This window comes from Camellia sinensis, chromosome 2, assembly GCF_055761805.1.
Source record: "Camellia sinensis isolate YWXY chromosome 2, ASM5576180v1, whole genome shotgun sequence".
In the NCBI taxonomy this organism is placed as follows: Eukaryota; Viridiplantae; Streptophyta; class Magnoliopsida; order Ericales; family Theaceae; genus Camellia; species Camellia sinensis.
This window is the reverse complement of record NC_138962.1, coordinates 188,490,389-188,510,126: the sequence shown is the minus strand read 5'-3', so window position 1 is coordinate 188,510,126 and position 19,738 is coordinate 188,490,389. Positions and strand designations below refer to the sequence as shown.

The 19,738-nt window shown below is 30.7% G+C and overlaps 1 protein-coding gene and 1 long non-coding RNA gene across 3 annotated transcripts; both read right to left on the bottom strand.

Annotated features, from left to right (window-relative positions):
• Positions 1-480: 480 nt before the first annotated feature.
• Positions 481-12,685, bottom strand: LOC114297255 (tubulin-folding cofactor A). 2 transcript variants are annotated; one of them, XM_028241652.2, is made up of 4 exons: positions 12,540-12,685; positions 11,550-11,709; positions 1,788-1,874; positions 481-731 (listed from the first exon to the last, which is right to left on the bottom strand). In XM_028241652.2, exons 2-4 carry the CDS (start codon positions 11,700-11,702, stop codon positions 630-632), a joined length of 342 nt encoding a protein of 113 aa, XP_028097453.2. In that variant the 5' UTR covers positions 11,703-11,709; positions 12,540-12,685; the 3' UTR covers positions 481-629. The 2 variants fall into 2 exon arrangements, with proteins under 2 accessions (XP_028097453.2, XP_028097454.2); XM_028241653.2 differs by having other exon boundaries at positions 11,550-11,729; positions 12,540-12,670.
• LOC145820503 (uncharacterized) lies at positions 1,187-1,775 on the bottom strand. The gene is made up of 2 exons (XR_014362207.1): positions 1,354-1,775; positions 1,187-1,323 (listed from the first exon to the last, which is right to left on the bottom strand). It is a non-coding gene; the product is annotated as an uncharacterized LOC145820503 (long non-coding RNA).
• Positions 12,686-19,738: the final 7,053 nt, after the last annotated feature.

Below are 19,738 nucleotides of genomic sequence, written 5' to 3'. Positions count from 1 at the left end.
CTAAGAGCATCTAGTCAAAAGCACAATAAACAAGGATATTTTCATAATCAAATTCCAATAGATAAAAATTTCACTTGACTAAACAATGATTATACCAAAATCACATCAGCTAAATTCAAAATTTTCACACTAAAAGAAAGATACAGCATGAAATAAAACTATAACTATGCAAACTGAAGTAGTTACCTGTTTGTATGAAAGGAGATTCATACCAAGAAATAGCATCATGCACTTTTTCCCATCATGCCGTGTGAATGGGAGGAGATTCACACCGAACATTTTCATAATGTTATGTATAGGGCATCAAAATCATGACCTAATTTTGTTTCACAAAACAGATATCCTCCTTTTTCACAATATCCTGTAACAAATGACAGCATAATTCTAAAAAAAAAAAATCACTCTTACAAAGAGAGAGAGAGAGAGAGAGAGAGAGAGAGAAATCATAAACCAGATTGCTTTGTCCAGTGAGAAACAAACATTGCTGATAGCTCAAATTTGTGGATTCCATATAATTTTCTTAAGCAAATAACAGAGACAAGTGAAGACTTTGAAAACATAAAAGTGTTCCAAAACCAATCACAGAAGTACTTCAATACTCACATAAGTTGTTTACAATATCAGATTGACTAAACATCTGTTGTTTGAAACGACTGTTCAACCTCAGTTATGGTGCTTCGAGCTTCATCAATTTCTGGGCCTTCTTTCTGGTTTGACGACTCCAACTCAGCCTGAAATCAAATCCGTAGCTTAGTTGAGTAAATGTCACAAAACTGAATTTTCTCTATATTCTTTACAACTGTGTCCATAAATTGGAATGGAGGGAACAACAGTCAATATAACAATCCAATTTAGCTTATATCACCATACTTTATGTCTAAGTCTAATACCTCGACAAACAAATAAGCGGTGCAAGGGCAGCTAATGAGAAAAAAATTATTCCAGTCTTTTGCATTGAGAACAAGGTTTTTTTGGTTGTTAGCATTGGGAGTGAAGCACTTTTTGTGCCAGACTTATTTCCTTATTGAAGCACAGCACTTATCGAGCATTCATTGTTGTTCAGAAGATAGAATGCAAAAGCCACCACTATTCAACCAATGATCCCTATTTTGTTCCTTGCCCAAAAAAATTAAAATAAAATAAGAGGGAGAGATGTTAATGTTTCATTTTTATTCCAGTAATTTTAGAATTACTTCACTTTGATAATCTAGCATGAAGTCTAGGCCAACCCTCCCACGCTATACCTTAAAGCATGATAAGCAAGACTGGAAATTCCATTATGACAACAGCATCTTTTTTGCTGCAGGATGGCCCCAGACCAACCTCAACCCTCATCGCGTTCAGAAAAAAAACCTCAACCCTCGTGGGACATCCCCTCCAGGAACCATGAAATAAATTAATAAATTAACCCAGATCAAGGTTCAAGGAAGCAGCAAAAGCAGAATATTTCAGTGCTTCTGAGGAAATAAGTATTTCTGAGAGAAAATGAACAGTTTAAGATGAATCTTCACAAGGAACATTAAGCAGATCTAATCCAACATAGAATTCTTGGGTTTTAGAAACTGAAGTTTCCCATTCCTGTAGTTCTCCCACTCCCAAAACCATGGAGGTAGCATGCTGTTTTGATTATTCTTCAATAGCAAATTCCAATGCACCCGATTGCAAAATCAACAAAAATAAAAGCAGATAATCAATTTTGATGTTTCTTTTTTTGGTCAATATAAGAACTTCATTAAATCAGCTGTAATATTAAGCACTAGTACAATCCATTAAGAGAAATACAATACCAAGGTTCCCTTTAGGTCAGCCAATGCAGCCTCCAGGCGCTTGTGACAATCAGGAATCATCATCCTGGATTCAGCCAGCACATTTTCCTGCCCAAATAGATACAAGAAAAAGCTTTTCAGTAGAGGGGAAAAAAAAACAAAAGGAATGTCAAGATAAATCTCATTGCACAAATCAATGTGAATTTCTTCATCTAAATTGTTTCAAGGTGTCTGTTCCAACCAATCCATCATAATCAGTTATTTACAGCACCATAATGTGTTAATTTGTGAGTAGTGACTAGTAGTACCCCAATTGAAAAGACATGTCATTTGATAAAATCCATACATTTGAATGAGTAACTTCATTCGGATAACAGAGACTTCCAAGAAAGAAAGTAAAAAAGGAAAAAGAAAAAGAAACAAAAGGCTGAATCAAGGCTAAGCTCTGCAGCAGTCACCCTCAGAGATTCAAAATTATAAATTGGCTATCAAGGAGAGTTTCAGCAACATGTCACCTTTGGTCACAAGCTTTGGGTTAGATATGACTGAGAGATTTATTGACCAAAAAAATAATCACCAAGGAAATACAAAGATTATTTTTTTAACACATTCTTTCACATATGAAGGTAGTTTAAACTATTTTTCTGTAAAATGCAATATGGGCAAAACAAATTTCATTTACATTTTTTCACCCAAAATATTAAGCTATGTTTGTGAAGAGCAGGGCCAGCTCCAAGACAAAGCCAATGAAGCAATGACTCTAGGCCTCATTTTGGAAGAGACCCCAAACACTGCTTGTCCCCCCCAAAAAAAGTCCTTATCAAAAGACCCAACCAAAAAAAACCCTACACAATGTTTGTTTGGTGGAATTGAAGGGTGGGGTTGGACTAATAGTCCATCTGGACAAATAGTCCGTTATTTGTTTCAAATTTTTTGCACCGGACTATTAATCCTAAATTTGTTGGACTATTGTATCCCATTGGGAGGGGGGGACACAAATCATGGGATGACATGGGATTAGGTTGCCAAATTACATTGTTGACCCTTTAGTATTAAATATCTTTTTCCTCATGGTATTAATTATACTTAATAAAGTAGTCTCAATTTAAAAATAAAATAATTTCATTTAATTTTTATTGATGTTTTATTTATTTAATTTTTTAAAATAATTTTTTATAGATATTTTATTGATGTTTTATTTTAAAATTTTGTTGATATTTTATTTAATTTCATTATTTAAATTTTAATAGATGTTTTATTTAATTTCATTATTTAATTATTATTATTTTTTAAATTAAATTTATTTAAAATTTTAATTAAAAAATAGCATATATTTTTATTGATATTTTATTTAATTAATTTATTTAATTTTTATTTAATCTAACTAAAAATAATTAAAATATTAAAAATATGTTTAATATTACTATTAATTAGTAAATAATTGAAAACGGTAAAATAGTCATTTGAGCATTTATCATTCTCCATAATATCCCAAACAAACATAGAATTTATATCCTATCTACCCAAATAGTGACATCTAATCTCATTACTAAACAAACATGGGATACATATTCTATCCAACCAAATAGTCCCACGACTATGAATCCCAAGATTACAATCTCCTCTTATCCAGTCCGTCCAAACAAACATGTTGTTACTTATCCAAAGGCCCAGAAAAAATCTATACAATACTCCGACAAAAATATCTAATCATAAAGCCACCAATTAAGAAGATTCAAAGAATCCTTTGTCCAAAGGCCCAACCACAAAACAAAACCTCGATGTGTAAACTACGTTACACAGACTCTCCAGTTTTGGCGAAGTACCCATGTCGACACGACACGACACAGGTACGGGTGCGAAATACGGACGGGATATGGCATATAGAAAGTGGATACGGTGGCATACCTGCGATTAGGGCTAAAACTGTAGGGCTTCGATCGTCTTCGTCAGTCTTTTGTGCCGCTATGAACAACAGCCGAAACTCCGATCTGGATTGCGAAGCCCACGCCATCATCCACCCTTCAGATCTGTGATCGTGGTGATCTGTGGTCGCGCGCTGTGGTCTGGTTCCAGATCTGGTAGAGAGAGCGAGAGAGAGAGTTTTGCTTCAGGTTTGTGGCCGTCATCGTAGAGGTTCAAATCGACGTAAAGGCAAAGACGAAAGAAGATAGAGAAGAGTGAGAGAGAGAGAGAGAGAGGTTTGGGAGAAAATACTGTGATATAATAAAATATAATATAATAAATCATTTAATTGTTATTTCTTAACTTTTTAAGATATAATAAATAGAATAAATTATTTAATTGTTTAAAAAAAATCTATTTAAATCATATATAATAAAAAAAAATCTTAAAAAATTTATAAAATAAAACATTTAATTTTTGTTTTTTATTTAAGCATAATTTATTATTCCTTATTTATTATAATTGTTTTTTATTTATAATATATAACGTATCCCCGTAGCCATATCCACATTTGGACCCATATCCACATTTGGATCCATATCCACGTATCTTCAATTTTTAATTTTGAAATGTCTGACCCCCAGATAAGCACCCGCACCCAATACCCACACCCGAGTTCGTGTAACGTAACACTATCAGTATATATATGTATTATTGTATAATTGCTATATAATGAGTAAAAATTTTGTTTGACATTAAATGTCACATATAACACCATTTTGTCTCATATAATAGATTAAAAAATATAAATAAAATTTTTGCCAAGTCTGTTTACTTTTAAATTTGAGCTTTGATGGATCCACCTCTAGGTATGCATCTGCATCTGACACCTGACACCCGTACCTGAATCTATGTAACATAGATATTAGGTTATCGGATCAAGATATGCAGACATTATATTGGCATGTTAAAATTAGAGGCATTTAGTGAGAAGTCCTATTTTATAGAATTGTTGAGGGTTAGGTCCTACTAAGGCTAAGTTTGGGATGTTCAAAAAAAGCCAAAAAGTCACTATCCTATTTAAGTTACATTATCTTATATAAGTCACATCACCTCTCTACCACATCACTTCAAACCCAACCCATATTTCATAAAAAGTCAAAAAATACACTTATTTAGAACATCCCAAACAACCCCTTATGATATTTTATTCCAATTAGTCTTGTTAGTGTTTTTTTTTCTCCAGAAATACCCATACATGCAAATAGTGCGCCTAGTTGAAAGAAAAATTATTAGGTGCTCTAGGTGCATCACGTAATGTCATCCATCAATCAACAAACAACATGCCTCTATGCCCCAACACAAAATTGTGAGCCCCACTCCTCCCACAAACACATCTCTTTGATGGTACCACCTAACCATGCCCCAAGAGCACTAAATAACTTATCTTTGATAGATCTCGATGAGTAGGTTCTAAAATATAAATTTTATAAAAAAGCGGATGTGTAATATGAAAATTATGAAATTTTAAAATACATAAAAGATATTTTGCCATATCATCAAGCTTTTGCATCAGCACATGCCCGGCTCCTTTCCCTTTTTAATTGAGGGCAAAATCATCTCACAATAAAAACAATTGGAAAAAAGGACTTCTTGGGATAAAAAATTTCACATGAGACTTATCCTAACATAACCTCAGCAAATAGGACTTATAAGTAATTAATCCTTAAAATTATTATAATAAATCAAAAAGTAATTAGGTACTAGTATGAGTCAAATGACTCTAGACTAAAATTTTTTGCCCTAATTTTTAGGGTGCATTGTCTATGATATAAAGTTGTAGGTCCAAGCCAAGATAAACTAAATTTCATTGGATCAATTAATTTTACAAACAAACATTTGGTTTGTTGTGATAAAAACCATGCATTACTCTGGGTACCAAATGCCTAATGCTAACCTTAATTTTCATGTAATTATTCTAAATGCATATAAAAAAAATGTAACTTAAAATAGTCATTCCCTTGCATTTAATCCGCGAATAAGTTTTTAATTATATACATTATATACCTTTTTCCTATCAATTAAAATTTAAGAAACAATTGTGATCATAAATAATTTGCATATAATGTAATATTTCAAATATATACATAAAGTAATAAAATAATTGTCCCTAATTATTTCTTTCAAAAATATTTTCTTATTTCATGCATTGCATGAGTTCATTGCTAGTTTTACATATTGGAAAAGAATGAATGACAAATCCTAATATCTATTTTAGAAAGCTCTATCATAAAAAACTTTGGAAATTGTGGGATTGAAAATTCCGAAAAATTAAAAACTCTAAAGATATAGGTGTTAATCTGTATAAATTCACATTATTTTTATTTATCATTAGATTCCAAAGGTTCGGTGTGTACCCAATCTTTCCCTGCCAAACACACATTTATGTGTACTATTTGGGCATTGTTTTAAACTTGCACTGTGTTTCATGATTGTCTCAAAGAGGGATAAGTGCCTGAATGTCCCCCTAACAATTTGAAGAATGTCCATTTCTAAAAAAATAATGAGGGATGTTGCAATGCATGTCCGATGTGTTGGACCGAAAAGTATCCAATGAATGTGTCCAATATATGTCCAACACACACAGAACCTCCAAATGTTTGTGTTTTTTAGGTTTTTACAATACAGCCCAAGTCAAATGGAGGCATGCAACATTTACTGTTGGGATGGTCTTGTTCATTTGCATCTAAACTTGGACAAAACCTGAACTTGCTGCTTTCTTCAATTTTTATTTTATTAATTTATTTTTCCAAATTCTGTATTAATTCCTTGACGAAATTTTTGCAGTGGAATTCTTTCTGCAATGGCATCTAGTACAGTGGTTCAGCGGGTGTCGATATGTTCAGGGAAAGGAGTGTAGAGAAAATTATTCTTGTTGGGGTTTCCGGAGTTGGGAAAACATGGACAGCTAAACAGTTAAGTAAGCATGCAATTAAAGAGGGTTTATTTGAGATTGCTCTCTGGGTATTCTGCAACAGAAAATATCATGGGACAGCTCTTAGTGAGAGTATTGCTCGTCAATTGTGTCTCCTACCCATTGCTGACGAGTGGGAAGCTGAGGATAGCAAAAAAGGAGAAAAGGAGGAGGAGAACCATGAAGACTTGCAAACGATGATAGCTAAATCCCTTGAGAAGAAGAAGGTTCTTTTAATTTTGGATGATGAGGGAAACAAAATGAAGGACAGATAATGCCTGAATTCGGGCATTATCTAACCTTCCAATTCGGGCATCATCTGTCCTTCCTTCATTTTGTTTTCCTCATCATCCAAAATTAAAAAAACCTTCTTCTTCTCAAGGGATTTAGCTATCATCGTTTGCAAGTCTTCATGGTTCTCCTCCTCCTTTTCCCCCTTTTTGCTATCCTCAACTTCCCACTCGTCAGCAATGGGTAGGAGAGACAATTGCCGAGCAATACTCTCACTAAGAGCTGTCCCATGATATTTTCTATTGCAGAATACCCAGAGAGCAATCTCAAATAAACCCTCTTTAATTGCATGCTTACTTAACTGTTTAGCTGTCCATGTTTTCCCAACTCCGGAAACCCCAACAAGAATAATTTTCTCTACACTCCTTTCCCTGAACATATCGACACCCGCCGAACCACTGTACTAGATGCCATTGCAGAAAGAATTCCACTGCAAAAATTTCGTCAAGGAATTAATACAGAATTTGGAAAAATAAATTAATAAAAAAAAAATTGAAGAAAGCAGCAAGTTCAGGTTTTGTCCAAGTTTAGATGCAAATGAACAAGACCATCCCAACATTAAATGTTGCATGCCTCCATTTGACTTGGGCTGTATTGTAAAAACCTAAAAAACACAAACATTTGGAGGTAAACATTTGGAGGTTCTGTGTGTGTTGGACATATGTTGGACACATTCATTGGATACTTTTCGGTCCAACACATCGGACATGCATTGCAACATCCCTCATTATTTTTTTAGAAATGGACATTCTTCAAATTGTTAGGGGGACATTCAGGCACTTATCCATCTTTGAGACAATCATGAAACACAATGCAAGTTTAAAACAATGCCCAAATAGTACGCATAAATGTGTGTTTGGCAGGGAAAGATTGGGTACACACCGAACCTTTGGAATCTAGTGATAAATAAAAATAATGTGAATTTATACAGATTAACACCTATATCTTTAGAGTTTTTAGTTTTTCGGAATTTTCAATCCCACAATTTCCAAAGTTTTTTATGATAGAGCTTTCTAAAATAGATATTAGGATTTGTTTGTCATTCTTTTCCAATATGTAAAACTAGCAATGAACTCATGCAACGCATGAAATAAGAAAATATTTTTGAAGGAAATAATTAGGGACAATTATTTTATTACTTTATGTATATATTTGAAATATTACATTATATGCAAATTATTTATGATCACAATTGTTTCTTAAATTTTAATTGATAGGAAAAAGGTATATAATGTATATAACTAAAAACTTATTCGCGGATTAAATGCAAGGGAATGACTATTTTAAGTTACATTTTTTTTATATGCATTTAGAATAATTACATGAAAATTAAGGTTAGCATTAGGCATTTGGTACCCAGAGTAATGCATGGTTTTTATTACAACAAACCAAATGTTTGTTTGTAAAATTAATTGACCCAATGAAATTTAGTTTATCTTGGCTTGGACCTACAACTTTATATCATAGACAATGCACCCTAAAAATTAGGGCAAAAAATTTTAGTCTAGAGTCATTTGACTCATACTAGTACCTAATTACCTTTTGATTTATTATAATAATTTTAAGGATTAATTACCTATAAGTCCTATTTGCCGAGGTTATGTTAGGATAAGTCTCATGTGAAATTTTTTATCCCAAGAAGTCCTTTTTTCCAATTGTTTTTATTGTGAGATGATTTTGCCCTCAATTAAAAAGGGAAAGGAGCCGGGCATGTGCTGACGCAAAAGCTTGATGATATGGCAAAATATCTTTTATGTATTTTAAAATTTAAAATTTCATAATTTTCATATTACACATCCGCTTTTTTATAAAATTTATATTTTAGAACCTACTCATCGAGATCTATCAAAGATAAGTTATTTAGTGCTCTTGGGGCATGGTCAAGTGGTACCATCAAAGAGATGTGTTATCGAGATCTATCAAAGATAAGTTATTTAGTGCCCTTGGGGCATGGTCAAGTGGTACCATCAAAGAGATGTGTTTGTGGGAGGAGTGGGGCTCACAGTTTTGTGTTGGGGCATAGAGGCATGTTGTTTGTTGATTGATGGATGACATTACGTGATGCACCTAGAGCACCTAATAATTTTTCTTTCAACTAGGCACACTATTTGCATGTATGGGTATTTCTGGAGGAAAAAAAACACTAACAAGACTAATTGGAATAAAATATCATAAGTAGGACCTAACCCTCAACAATTCTATAAAATAGGACTTCTCACTAAATGCCTCTAATTTTAACATGCCAATGTGCCTGTTTGGTGCAGCTTAAAAGCTGCTTATTTCAGCTTTCAGTTTAATTTAAGCTATTTTGATGTGTTTGGTTTAGCTTATAGCTTATAACTTATAGCTTTTTGGAAGTCAGAAATCAGCTTATTCTTTGAGTGGGCAGGAGATGCTTAATTTATAAGTCAGAAATCAGTTTATGTTCATAGTTATAAGCTATAAGCTGTTTAGGCATAAGCTATAAGCACTTTTCCACAGATCTACCAAACAGGGCCAATATAATGTCTGCATATCTTGATCCGATAACCTAATATCTATGTTACATAGATTCAGGTACGGGTGTCAGGTGTCAGATGCAGATGCATACCTAGAGGTGGATCCATCAAAGCTCAAATTTAAAAGTAAACAGACTTGGCAAAAATTTTATTTATATTTTTTAATCTATTATATGAGACAAAATGGTGTTATATGTGACATTTAATGTCAAATAAAAATTTTACTCATTATATAACAATTATACAACAATACATATATATAATGATAGTGTTACGTTACACGAACTCGGGTGTGGGTATTGGGTGCGGGTGCTTATCTGGGGGTCAGACACTTCAAAATTAAAAATTGAAGATACGTGGTTATGGATCCAAATGTAGATATGGGTACGGGGATACGTTATATATTATAAATAAAAAACAATTATAATAAATAAGGAATAATAAATTATGCTTAAATAAAAAACAAAAATTAAATGTTTTATTTTATAAATTTTTTAAGATTTTTTTTTATTATATATGATTTAAATAGATTTTTTTTAAACAATTAAATGATTTATTCTATTTATTATATCTTAAAAAGTTAAGAAATAACAATTAAATGATTTATTATATTATATTTTATTATATCACAGTATTTTCTCCCAAACCCCTCTCTCTCTCTCTCTCTCTCTCTTCTCTATCTTCTTTCGTCTTTACCTTTACGTCGATTTGAACCTCTACGATGACGGCGACAAACCTGAAGCAAAACTCTCTCTCTCTATCTCTCTCTACCAGATCTGGAACCGAACCACAGCGCGCGACCACAGATCACCACGATCACAGATCTGAAGGGTGGATGACGACGTGGGCTTCGCAATCCAGATCAGGGTTTCGGCTGTCGTTCATAGCGGTACAAAAGACTGACGAAGACGATCGAAGCCTTACAATTTTAGCCCTAATTGCAGGTATGCCACCGTATCCACTTTCTATATGCCGTATCCCGTCCGTATTCCGCACCCGTACCCGTGTCGTGTCGTGTCGACACGGGTACTTCGCCAACACTGGAGAGTCCGTGTAACGTAGTGTGCAAAGACTCCCAATCAGAAAGACTGATAAAAATAAAAATAAAAAAAACCCACTAAATTTACAAGTACACTTTCTTACAATTATGGGTAAATAAATTATGCCCATCTGGTTAACCATTCTCTGTGATCTTTCAATTGCTTGGAATGGACTTTTATCGATAAGTAATTGATTGCAATTAACATTGACAAGAGAAGAATTCAATTTTTGATCGGGCAAAACCTTCATGTTTCACTGTTTTCAGGAGAACGTGGAAACTAATCCAAGAGATCGTGACCATTCATTAAGATTAAAAATTTGGTTCATTATGTTCAAAACAAATTGTGAGGGACTTCAACTTGGCTTATCTTTAGTTTAGACACCAATCAAAAGGAGTAATATTATGATTTGCCTCATGAAATAATCTCTTAAAACAAAGGCACGAGTAAAATAGGATACAAAGCAGATAAAGCACTACACTCAAAATATGCATATTTAAACAACCATTTAATCCCAGTAATTGAGGAATAAAACTTCAAACAAAATCAACTAGGCAACAAACACACTCAAGCATGTGATGAATTAATTTCACTTTCACTACTACAGATCATATACTTTTCAGATAACCTGTTTAGAGAAGCAATGTGATCAATCAATTTCGTAGCAAACCATGAGAAAGTTCTCAATGCAATGCAAAGAAGCTCGGCAAAACTATACAACTCACAAGTCAACTACTATTGTACCAAGAATGAGTGATGAAATTGCATACACCTCCGGAAACACAAGAAAATAATGTAACATGAATGTATGATAGAATCCAAAATTGAAGATTAGGTGGAATAGTGTGACATAGAAATCTTGGTATACCAGAAAACTAAGACTATTTTCAGAACAACAATGCTAAAAAAAATACATAAATGATTTTGTTCTAAATGCCATGCAAAACATAGAAAGTTCCATGCTTTGCTCAAAATAACATGCCAAGGTATGCGACCACAAGTTTAGAACTCATTAATATTTAACATGTTGCCAAATTTTTTATGCAAATCTAAAGAAAAATAGAAGCCCAAATACCTGCTGCTTGAGGTCATAAGGATCAGCCCCTTTCTCCTTCATATCAGCAGTCTTTGCAGCTTCTCTCTCAACCTCTTTCTCGTAGGAATGCATCTCCTTAACGATACGTTTGCAAGTAGACGTCTTGATTTTCAGATTTCTAAGAGTTGCCATGTTAAGCCTGTTAAAGGAGACATTACCCTGTGAAAAAACCTTTTTTCACACAAACAAAACCAGGTGATGAAAAAAAGCATCACAAGTTCACAAATCTGAAACTGTGTGCCTCATCTCATCCAATCTTTGAGGCACCGAACAAAGTAGCAGCCCGAGGTTTTTTGAAGCTTCAGGCTAAACATCTAAATGAAGCCTTATCTTCGGAAAATTTGGACCTTCATTAATAAGATTTTTTTATATACATATTTTTTAGGCGGGTCTTGAGTGAAAGGGTAAATGGCTTAATGGTTGAGCCACCTCTGCATCGAATCAGTAGAATCATGTGTTTTCCACCAAAACATAAAACAAAAAGATATATTCCCAAATCAAAATAGGGAAGATACAATGCTTAAGTGTATATATCCAACCATAACAAACTACTCAAGATGCACAAAGCAACAAAAGTTCCCGTAACAAAGATTCACACAAACTGCTAGTATTTTGCAGACTTTGTTCAATAATTTGTCAAATTAATATGCACTGAAGTGAATTTGCGATATTTATGAAATGGTTCAACAAACCCTTTACTGGGTGTGTCATTAATTTCTCTCTCAAACACTAACTATAGCTTGAGAACGAAAAAGACAGTGGGATTATCAGCTAGAAGCTCGAAGAAAATGCCATTTTTGATAATGTATAGCGGTAAATGCAAAACCCATCGCTGCACTAGCTCAATATTCAATCAACTCCCTAAGAGGGGACTAGGGTTTTGTATCCAGTGGAATTTGGAGATTGTAAATGGCTAAAACTGTCTGTGTGTGTGTGTGTGTGTGAGAGAGAGAGAGAGAGAGAGATTACCTGGAAAAATTGGATCTGCAATTGCAATCGAAGTAACGTTACCCGCAGGGTTCAATCCTCTGTGCTCTCTCTAAACAATTTCTTAAGCCATGTTTGATTCAGACGACGAATATAAATTAGATGGTGTTCACAATATGATCTAATTGGATTAATTCAATAAATTATTTATTGAATTAATAATTTTATTCCTATTCTATTATTAATAATTTTATAAATTTATTAAATTAATTAATTATTCATTAGATTAATAATTTTAAATCAAAATATTAAAATAAATATAAAATAATTAAACCCACGAATTAATAATCTCTATCACATGCTCTAATTCATTCAATTAAACATATCCTTATGATTCACACCATCTCACACCATCTCCAATGCGTTACTAATTTTTTATGAAATTTAAGTTTGATGAAAAATTATTGAGTAGTAGGTTTGGTTTTAATTTTCTAAATTTAGTTTTTTATTTTTTGTATTTTTTTATTTTTAGTGAATATTTTTAAAATTTTAAGTAATTTTTAAAAAAAAAAATTAAATGTACTTTACTTAGATATATCTAAATAATAAAATATTTGTGAAAAAATATTTTAAAAGATTAATAAATACACTAAAATATGAAAAGTGTACTAAATTTTAGTATTTTTTTATATATTTTTGGTATTTAGTGAATTTTTTTAAAAAAAATTCACAAATATAATACTTTCTAAGTGTATTTATGTTAGGTGTATCTAAAAAATTTTAAAAAAAATTACTTAAAATATTAAAGAAAATTCATTGAAAACAAAAAAAAAATATGAAAAATAAAAAAATAGAATTTTCTGAAAAGTGTGTTTTTGGAAATCAAAACCAAACAAGCTGAATTTTTTTGTTTTTTTATTCTAATGGTTTCATTAGAGTATTAAATTAAGAATATCAAAAATATTTCACTAAATTGAGGATGTTTGAAACTTTTCATCATTTTCACTAGGGGTGAATATGATCCGGATTGGGATAAAACGAGGACTAATCCATTATTTACGGTTCTTGAAAAATTGGAACCAATCCAATCTGTTTAAATCGTTGAACCAATCTGAACCAATTTATTTAAACACAGATTGGATCGGTTTAAGACCACGGATTCACATAATTAAATAACAAAAAATACATATATAACACTTTAATTTCATAAAAACATAAATATAGTACTATATTAGTTTCACAATAGTATTATGTCTTTTCATAATAGTGATATATTGTTTTAAAATTTAAACAACCATAAGAAAACTGGTTCACCATAAGTATTTAGACCATTACAAATCAAAACTAAAATCTAACAAACAAAAGTAAAAAAATAAGATATTATGCAGGTTTAGGTTTGTGTTTAGGTTTAATATGGAATAAGAGAAAATATTATGCTGGAGGGTGTATAAAAATATAGATTATTTGTATACAGTCCGGATCGGTTCAAATTCGGAACCAATCCGTAGATTGTGGATTTTTAATTCTTCAATCCAGAATCGAACCAAGGATTCAAAAAAATCAATCCAAACCTACCAGATTGGACTGGACTGGATCGGATTACAGATTTCACGGATTCCTTACTCAGCCTTCATTTTCACTGTTTATAGACGTTGCATTTTCAACCCCAGATGTCCCCAGATGACCATCTCTTTGCAAAATTTTGTGAAAAAATTACACGGGTCAGTCAAACATTCGGCCCGTCGTCCGCGCCGGTTGACTGGTGTTTTGATGAAAGTTTAAAATCTTCCGTTAAAACATTTGATATCAAATACAATTTTTACTCAAGTTAAGTTTAAAATATAAAAAATAAAAATAAAAATGCACCGTTAGAAATGCTATTATACAGTTGCTTTAGGTCATTTTTAACTCCCATTTTATTGAAAAAATTACAAAAATATATGGTAGCGTTTGGTTTATTTTTCAAAACTTAACTCAGTTTTTAAATCATGATTTAGATATAATATGTTAACTAAACATATTTTTAAAATACAGTTCAAAATTACTTTTAAAATGCTTTTTCTTTTTTTTAATTGTTATTAATTAATCAATCAATCACCTTTTTTCTCTCATCTTCTCTTCCCACATTCTCTCACATTTTATACATCAATCAATTAAAAAAAAATTAAAAAAATTACAAATCATCCCAAAATTATTTTCAAAACTCATAACCAAACAAATTTTCTATTTTCAAATCATTATTCAAAAATTCAAAACACAACTCCACACTTAAATTATAATTCTAAAACTAAACCAAACAGACACTATAAATCTCAAAGTTTCACTATTATAATAAAATAAAATTTTAATTTTAATTTAAAGTTTAATCTTTTAATTTATTTTCAATTTAAATTATTAACTTGTTTCTATTAGATAAAAAAGATGAAAAAACAATATTTTAGTTATTAACTTTAATATAAGTATATATAAAATGTTTAAAATATATTTTTTATTAAATTTAATAATTAAAATATTTTTCTGACGGTTTTTTGTTAATAAAAAATAGACATATGATTTAAATTAAAAATAAATTAAAAAAATTAAAATTTAAGTTTTATTTTGTTAAAATAGTCAAACCCTAATTATTATTTTTTTCATTTTTGTAAATATCCCAATTTTATTTGATATACGTTATGTTAATGGGAAATTCCTTGATACACACCCCATAATAGGAAGTTCCATGATATACACCCCCATTTGTCCCCTAATCATATGTCATTTGTGATATTTCATTGAGTGCTGCTATTAGTACCTGTCAAAATTCTTTAAATCTCTTATTTTATATATATTTTTATTATAATTATACCCTAAGGTAAAATTACATTAAAAGACATTATTAAATAGTACATCCACCTATCAATAAAAACTAATACTCTATAATATTAGACACACACCCTCACCCCCACCCCCACCCCACCTCCAACTCCAAGTCCAACTATACGTATTCCATGCTTGTAAACCCTAAACCTATTACTTTTCATAACCAACTAACATAAACCCTAAATCTATTATTTTTCATAATCATTTTAAATCCTGAATGTATCATCTTCATCACCATCATCAATGCTATTGAACTTGAAAGTTTTGCTTCAAGTATAACGTATACTTCATCACTTATTTCACTGTGTAGAGCAATGGAGGACGATGACAACAATTCTAGTGAGACCGGCGTTCCATTGATAAGTTTATCTATGTTGTATTAAATTCTCGATCGTTTTCGGTCATTCTTATTTCGTTCAAACTGTTCGGTACTAATTTGCTGACTGTTAGAATTATGTTCGGTAATACAGTATTGAACATAATCCTTTCGTTCAATACATAGGTTCCGAACATTAATGCAGAGAGTTAGTTGTGTAATTTTCTTTGTTAAACTAACTTATAATGGAAAAAAGTGAATTGGAATGGATTTAAGTTATGTATTTTGAATGGATTTAATTTATGTTATTTTAAGTTGTGAATTGGAATGGATTCGAATTACACAGTGATGAACAAATTTTGTTCGGACATACAGTGCTGAAAGGATCATTATTGTTCGACAAAACAATTCTAAACAAAATACATTTTTTTGGCTACACAGTGGTGAACAAATTGTTTTGGGCTACATTCAGAATTCTGATGGCGATTCAGATGATGATTCTGTTTTTCTTCATCTTGCAAACGGTTATGCAAATCCCGTAGAAATTGGAGTATCTTCGATCGATCTTAGCGATGATGAAGATACAAAAAGCAACGAAGAAGAGGATGAGAGAGGTTACTGATTCGGCGATACGGAGAGCGTTCATAGAAGATGAGAGTCGTCGAAATGCTCCGTTGACGACCGAGATGACGACGAGAGTGATGAAGGGTTGGGGTCCAAGAATTCTATACTAGACCAAAGCTCCAGACTCTAAAGATTGAGTGAGTCAGGGAAGAAGAAGGATAAAGAATTAGGTGGGTGTGCATTTCATTATAAAAAATATTATGAATATGGATAGATTTGGTAATAAGTGGGGTGTCTAAAAAAATATTATTAAAATTTAGGGTTTAGGGTTGGGGTTCAAAGAATTTTGGTAGGTGCTAATAGCAGCACTCTATTTCATTACCACAAAATATAATCTCCACAATTCTTAAAATGATCTAAACTATTTATGTCATTGTCAAACACAATTCTCAAAAAAAAATTCAAACACATCAATGACCAATACATCATCAGTGAGGGTCATGGGAGTCCTCTTTTGTGGGGTCGCAAACATTTTCTATTTCATCATGACTTATTGAAGCATTAATTATAATTTGATTACAACTTGTATTACACATTTGGTGTTAATTATAATTTATTGTAATGTTAATTATGACATTATTTTAATTATGATTAAAAAATTCTTTGGCTATACATTATATGGTGTTTAGTTATAACTTTTTCCTTTTTTATAGTTATGACTCATATACGATTAAGATCTCGTTTGTTAATAGTTTAAATAGTAAAAAAATAAATAAATCAAAAAGTCACTATAAATTGTCACATTATTATTTTTTTTTTTTACACATTTTTCATAAAAAGTAAAAAAAAAATAACTAAAATAATCAATTTACAAACAAGTCTTAACTCATGACATTTGTAAAGTTTTATATTAATATGATGTCATATAAATTACAACATAATTTTTTGGAACAATTACATTTGAGCAATGCTAGGCATCATGAAAAAAATTTCATGAAAATGATCATGAAAGATTAATGACCCTTGGATTACATTTAAAATAAAGCATTACACACTAATTAAGGTAATCCAAGAATCATAAATCTTTCATGATCATTTTCATAAAAAAATTTTCATGATCTCTAACTTTCCTCGTTACGTTTTAATGGAACAGTGGTAAAAAATCATTTTTATGATGGTACAACTTATATGTGTACATGGTGTAAATTTATTTATGCGCTTGGTGCAACTTTATACTCTTTCTGTTTGTCAAAGTTGCAACCAAATATATATTAATGGAACAATGGTAAAAAATCATTTTTATGATGGTACAACTTATATGTGTACATGGTGTAAATTTATTTATGCGCTTGGTGCAACTTTATACTCTTTCTGTTTGTCAAAGTTGCAACCAAATATATATATATATATATATATATTTATAGTGTAATTATTTTGTGACTAACCCATCTATTTGTAGTATCCCCTAATTTTTTTTTATCAATTTTTTTTTATAAAAAAATATTATTAATTTTAGCTCAATTTGATCATATAATTTGAAAAAAAAAATATCCCAAAAAAATCAATAAATAATAAATAATTACTAACCAATTTCAACATATTATCAACATTTTTATTAGGATAACTTACAAATACACCCTTGAGATTTGCTTAAAATATGAATTGTCCCTTATAGTTTTGAAAATTGCATCCATCCCCTTGAAGTTTTTAATTTCATAACAAATGACCCATTCTATCAATAAATCATCAATTTATTTAACAATTTTTAATAATGTTAGAAATATATTTCAATTAATAATTCAGTTAATTTTATTATTATATAAAAGAGTAGTTGGAAATATATTTTTTTAATTAATTTTGTTAAATAAAAAATTCTTACAAAAGGACATTTGTATAATTTTCTAAAATACAAGGGACAATACATATTACAAGTAAATCTCAAAGAATGTATTTATAATTTATCATTCTTATTGAGTAATAGTTATAAGACAATGAATATTCTGTGTATTCCATCTTAACTACTCTGAATTTACCCCAAAAGAGATTGTGTAATGTGGAATACATGTGTAAAATGAATTTGAACTACATGATGATAATTCTGACTAATTTATAGATAGTTAAGTTTGACTTTGTTGTGTTGCTCTAAGACAATAGGTCAATTTATTTATTTTTAAATAAAAAAATAAAAAAACAAGTGCATAGACAATAAAATGGTCGGCCTATTTTGGGAATAAGATTAAAAGCCAATTTATTGGTTTTTTGGCTTTTTTTAGTCGCATCACTTCTCTACTTTTTTGTATTTAAAAAAAAAAAAAATTAAAAAGCCAAAATGCCAACTTTTAACTTACTTCCCAAAATAGAGTCGGTTTGAGTTTCTAAAATAATTTTCTTTTTTAAAAAAAAAATAGAAACTAATTTGACAAAAATAAATATGAAAAATATATTTTTAAATTTTTCAAAATGATTTGTGCTATTCAAAAAGATAAAACTATATAAAAACAATAAATGCTTTGATTTTTCATTTTTTTTCACAAAACTAATTTTTAAATTTAAAAAAAGATTCTAAAACAAATTTTTGAAAAGCAAATCAAACATGGGGAACTAGTGTTAGAGCATCTCCAACGGTAGTAGGCATTTTACCTATCTAAATATTACTATAAAGTATATATTTTATTTTGCCTATCAACTGTTTTATGTTTTTACTCCAATCATGCTCTTTATTTTAGCTATTTATCCAAATACTATTAATTTTGTAAAATGCCACGTCAACAACAAAGATGGAGGGAAATGATCCTAATGATTGAATACATTTTGCCTAGCATTGAAGGCTAGCTACTTGTAGCTAGTGAATATGAGTTGAGCTAAAATGCCTAATCATATGCCTAGTGCATTGGAAGTGAAAAAAGTGAATCACACTAGGCATTTTAACTAACAAATATTTTATGCCTAGTACATTAAAGATGCTCTTAGATAGTTTTTATATAACAAGCAATTTACATGCAACTATAAATAATCAACAAAGTTACATTCTAGAATTGCACCGAACAGTGAAAAATAACCATCACCAAAACCCCTGTATATTCTACTTCATTTCCTTTTTATTAGTCTCATGAAGAAGGAAAAAGTTATATATATATATATATATATATAAAATAAAATAAAAAAAGATCAATTATATTGATCACTTTTGAAATTTAGAGAAAATACAACAAGCTTCACATATTTGACATAATTACACTAACTTCCTTTTTGATACGGCTTTACGAATTTGTTTGTCATAATTACATTTTATTTATTTTTCCTTTCTTTTGTAAATTCCTTCTTGAATTTATATAATCTAAACACAGCCTAAATAGGCGATCCACCTTGGATCAAGATTATAACCAACATTTTAATCATTAAAACATGGTTTGTATCCAGTGTCCAGACCGGCAAAAAAAAACACACACACATGGTGTGTATATTCACCATAGTAAACATGAACAAACATGATCAAATGCAA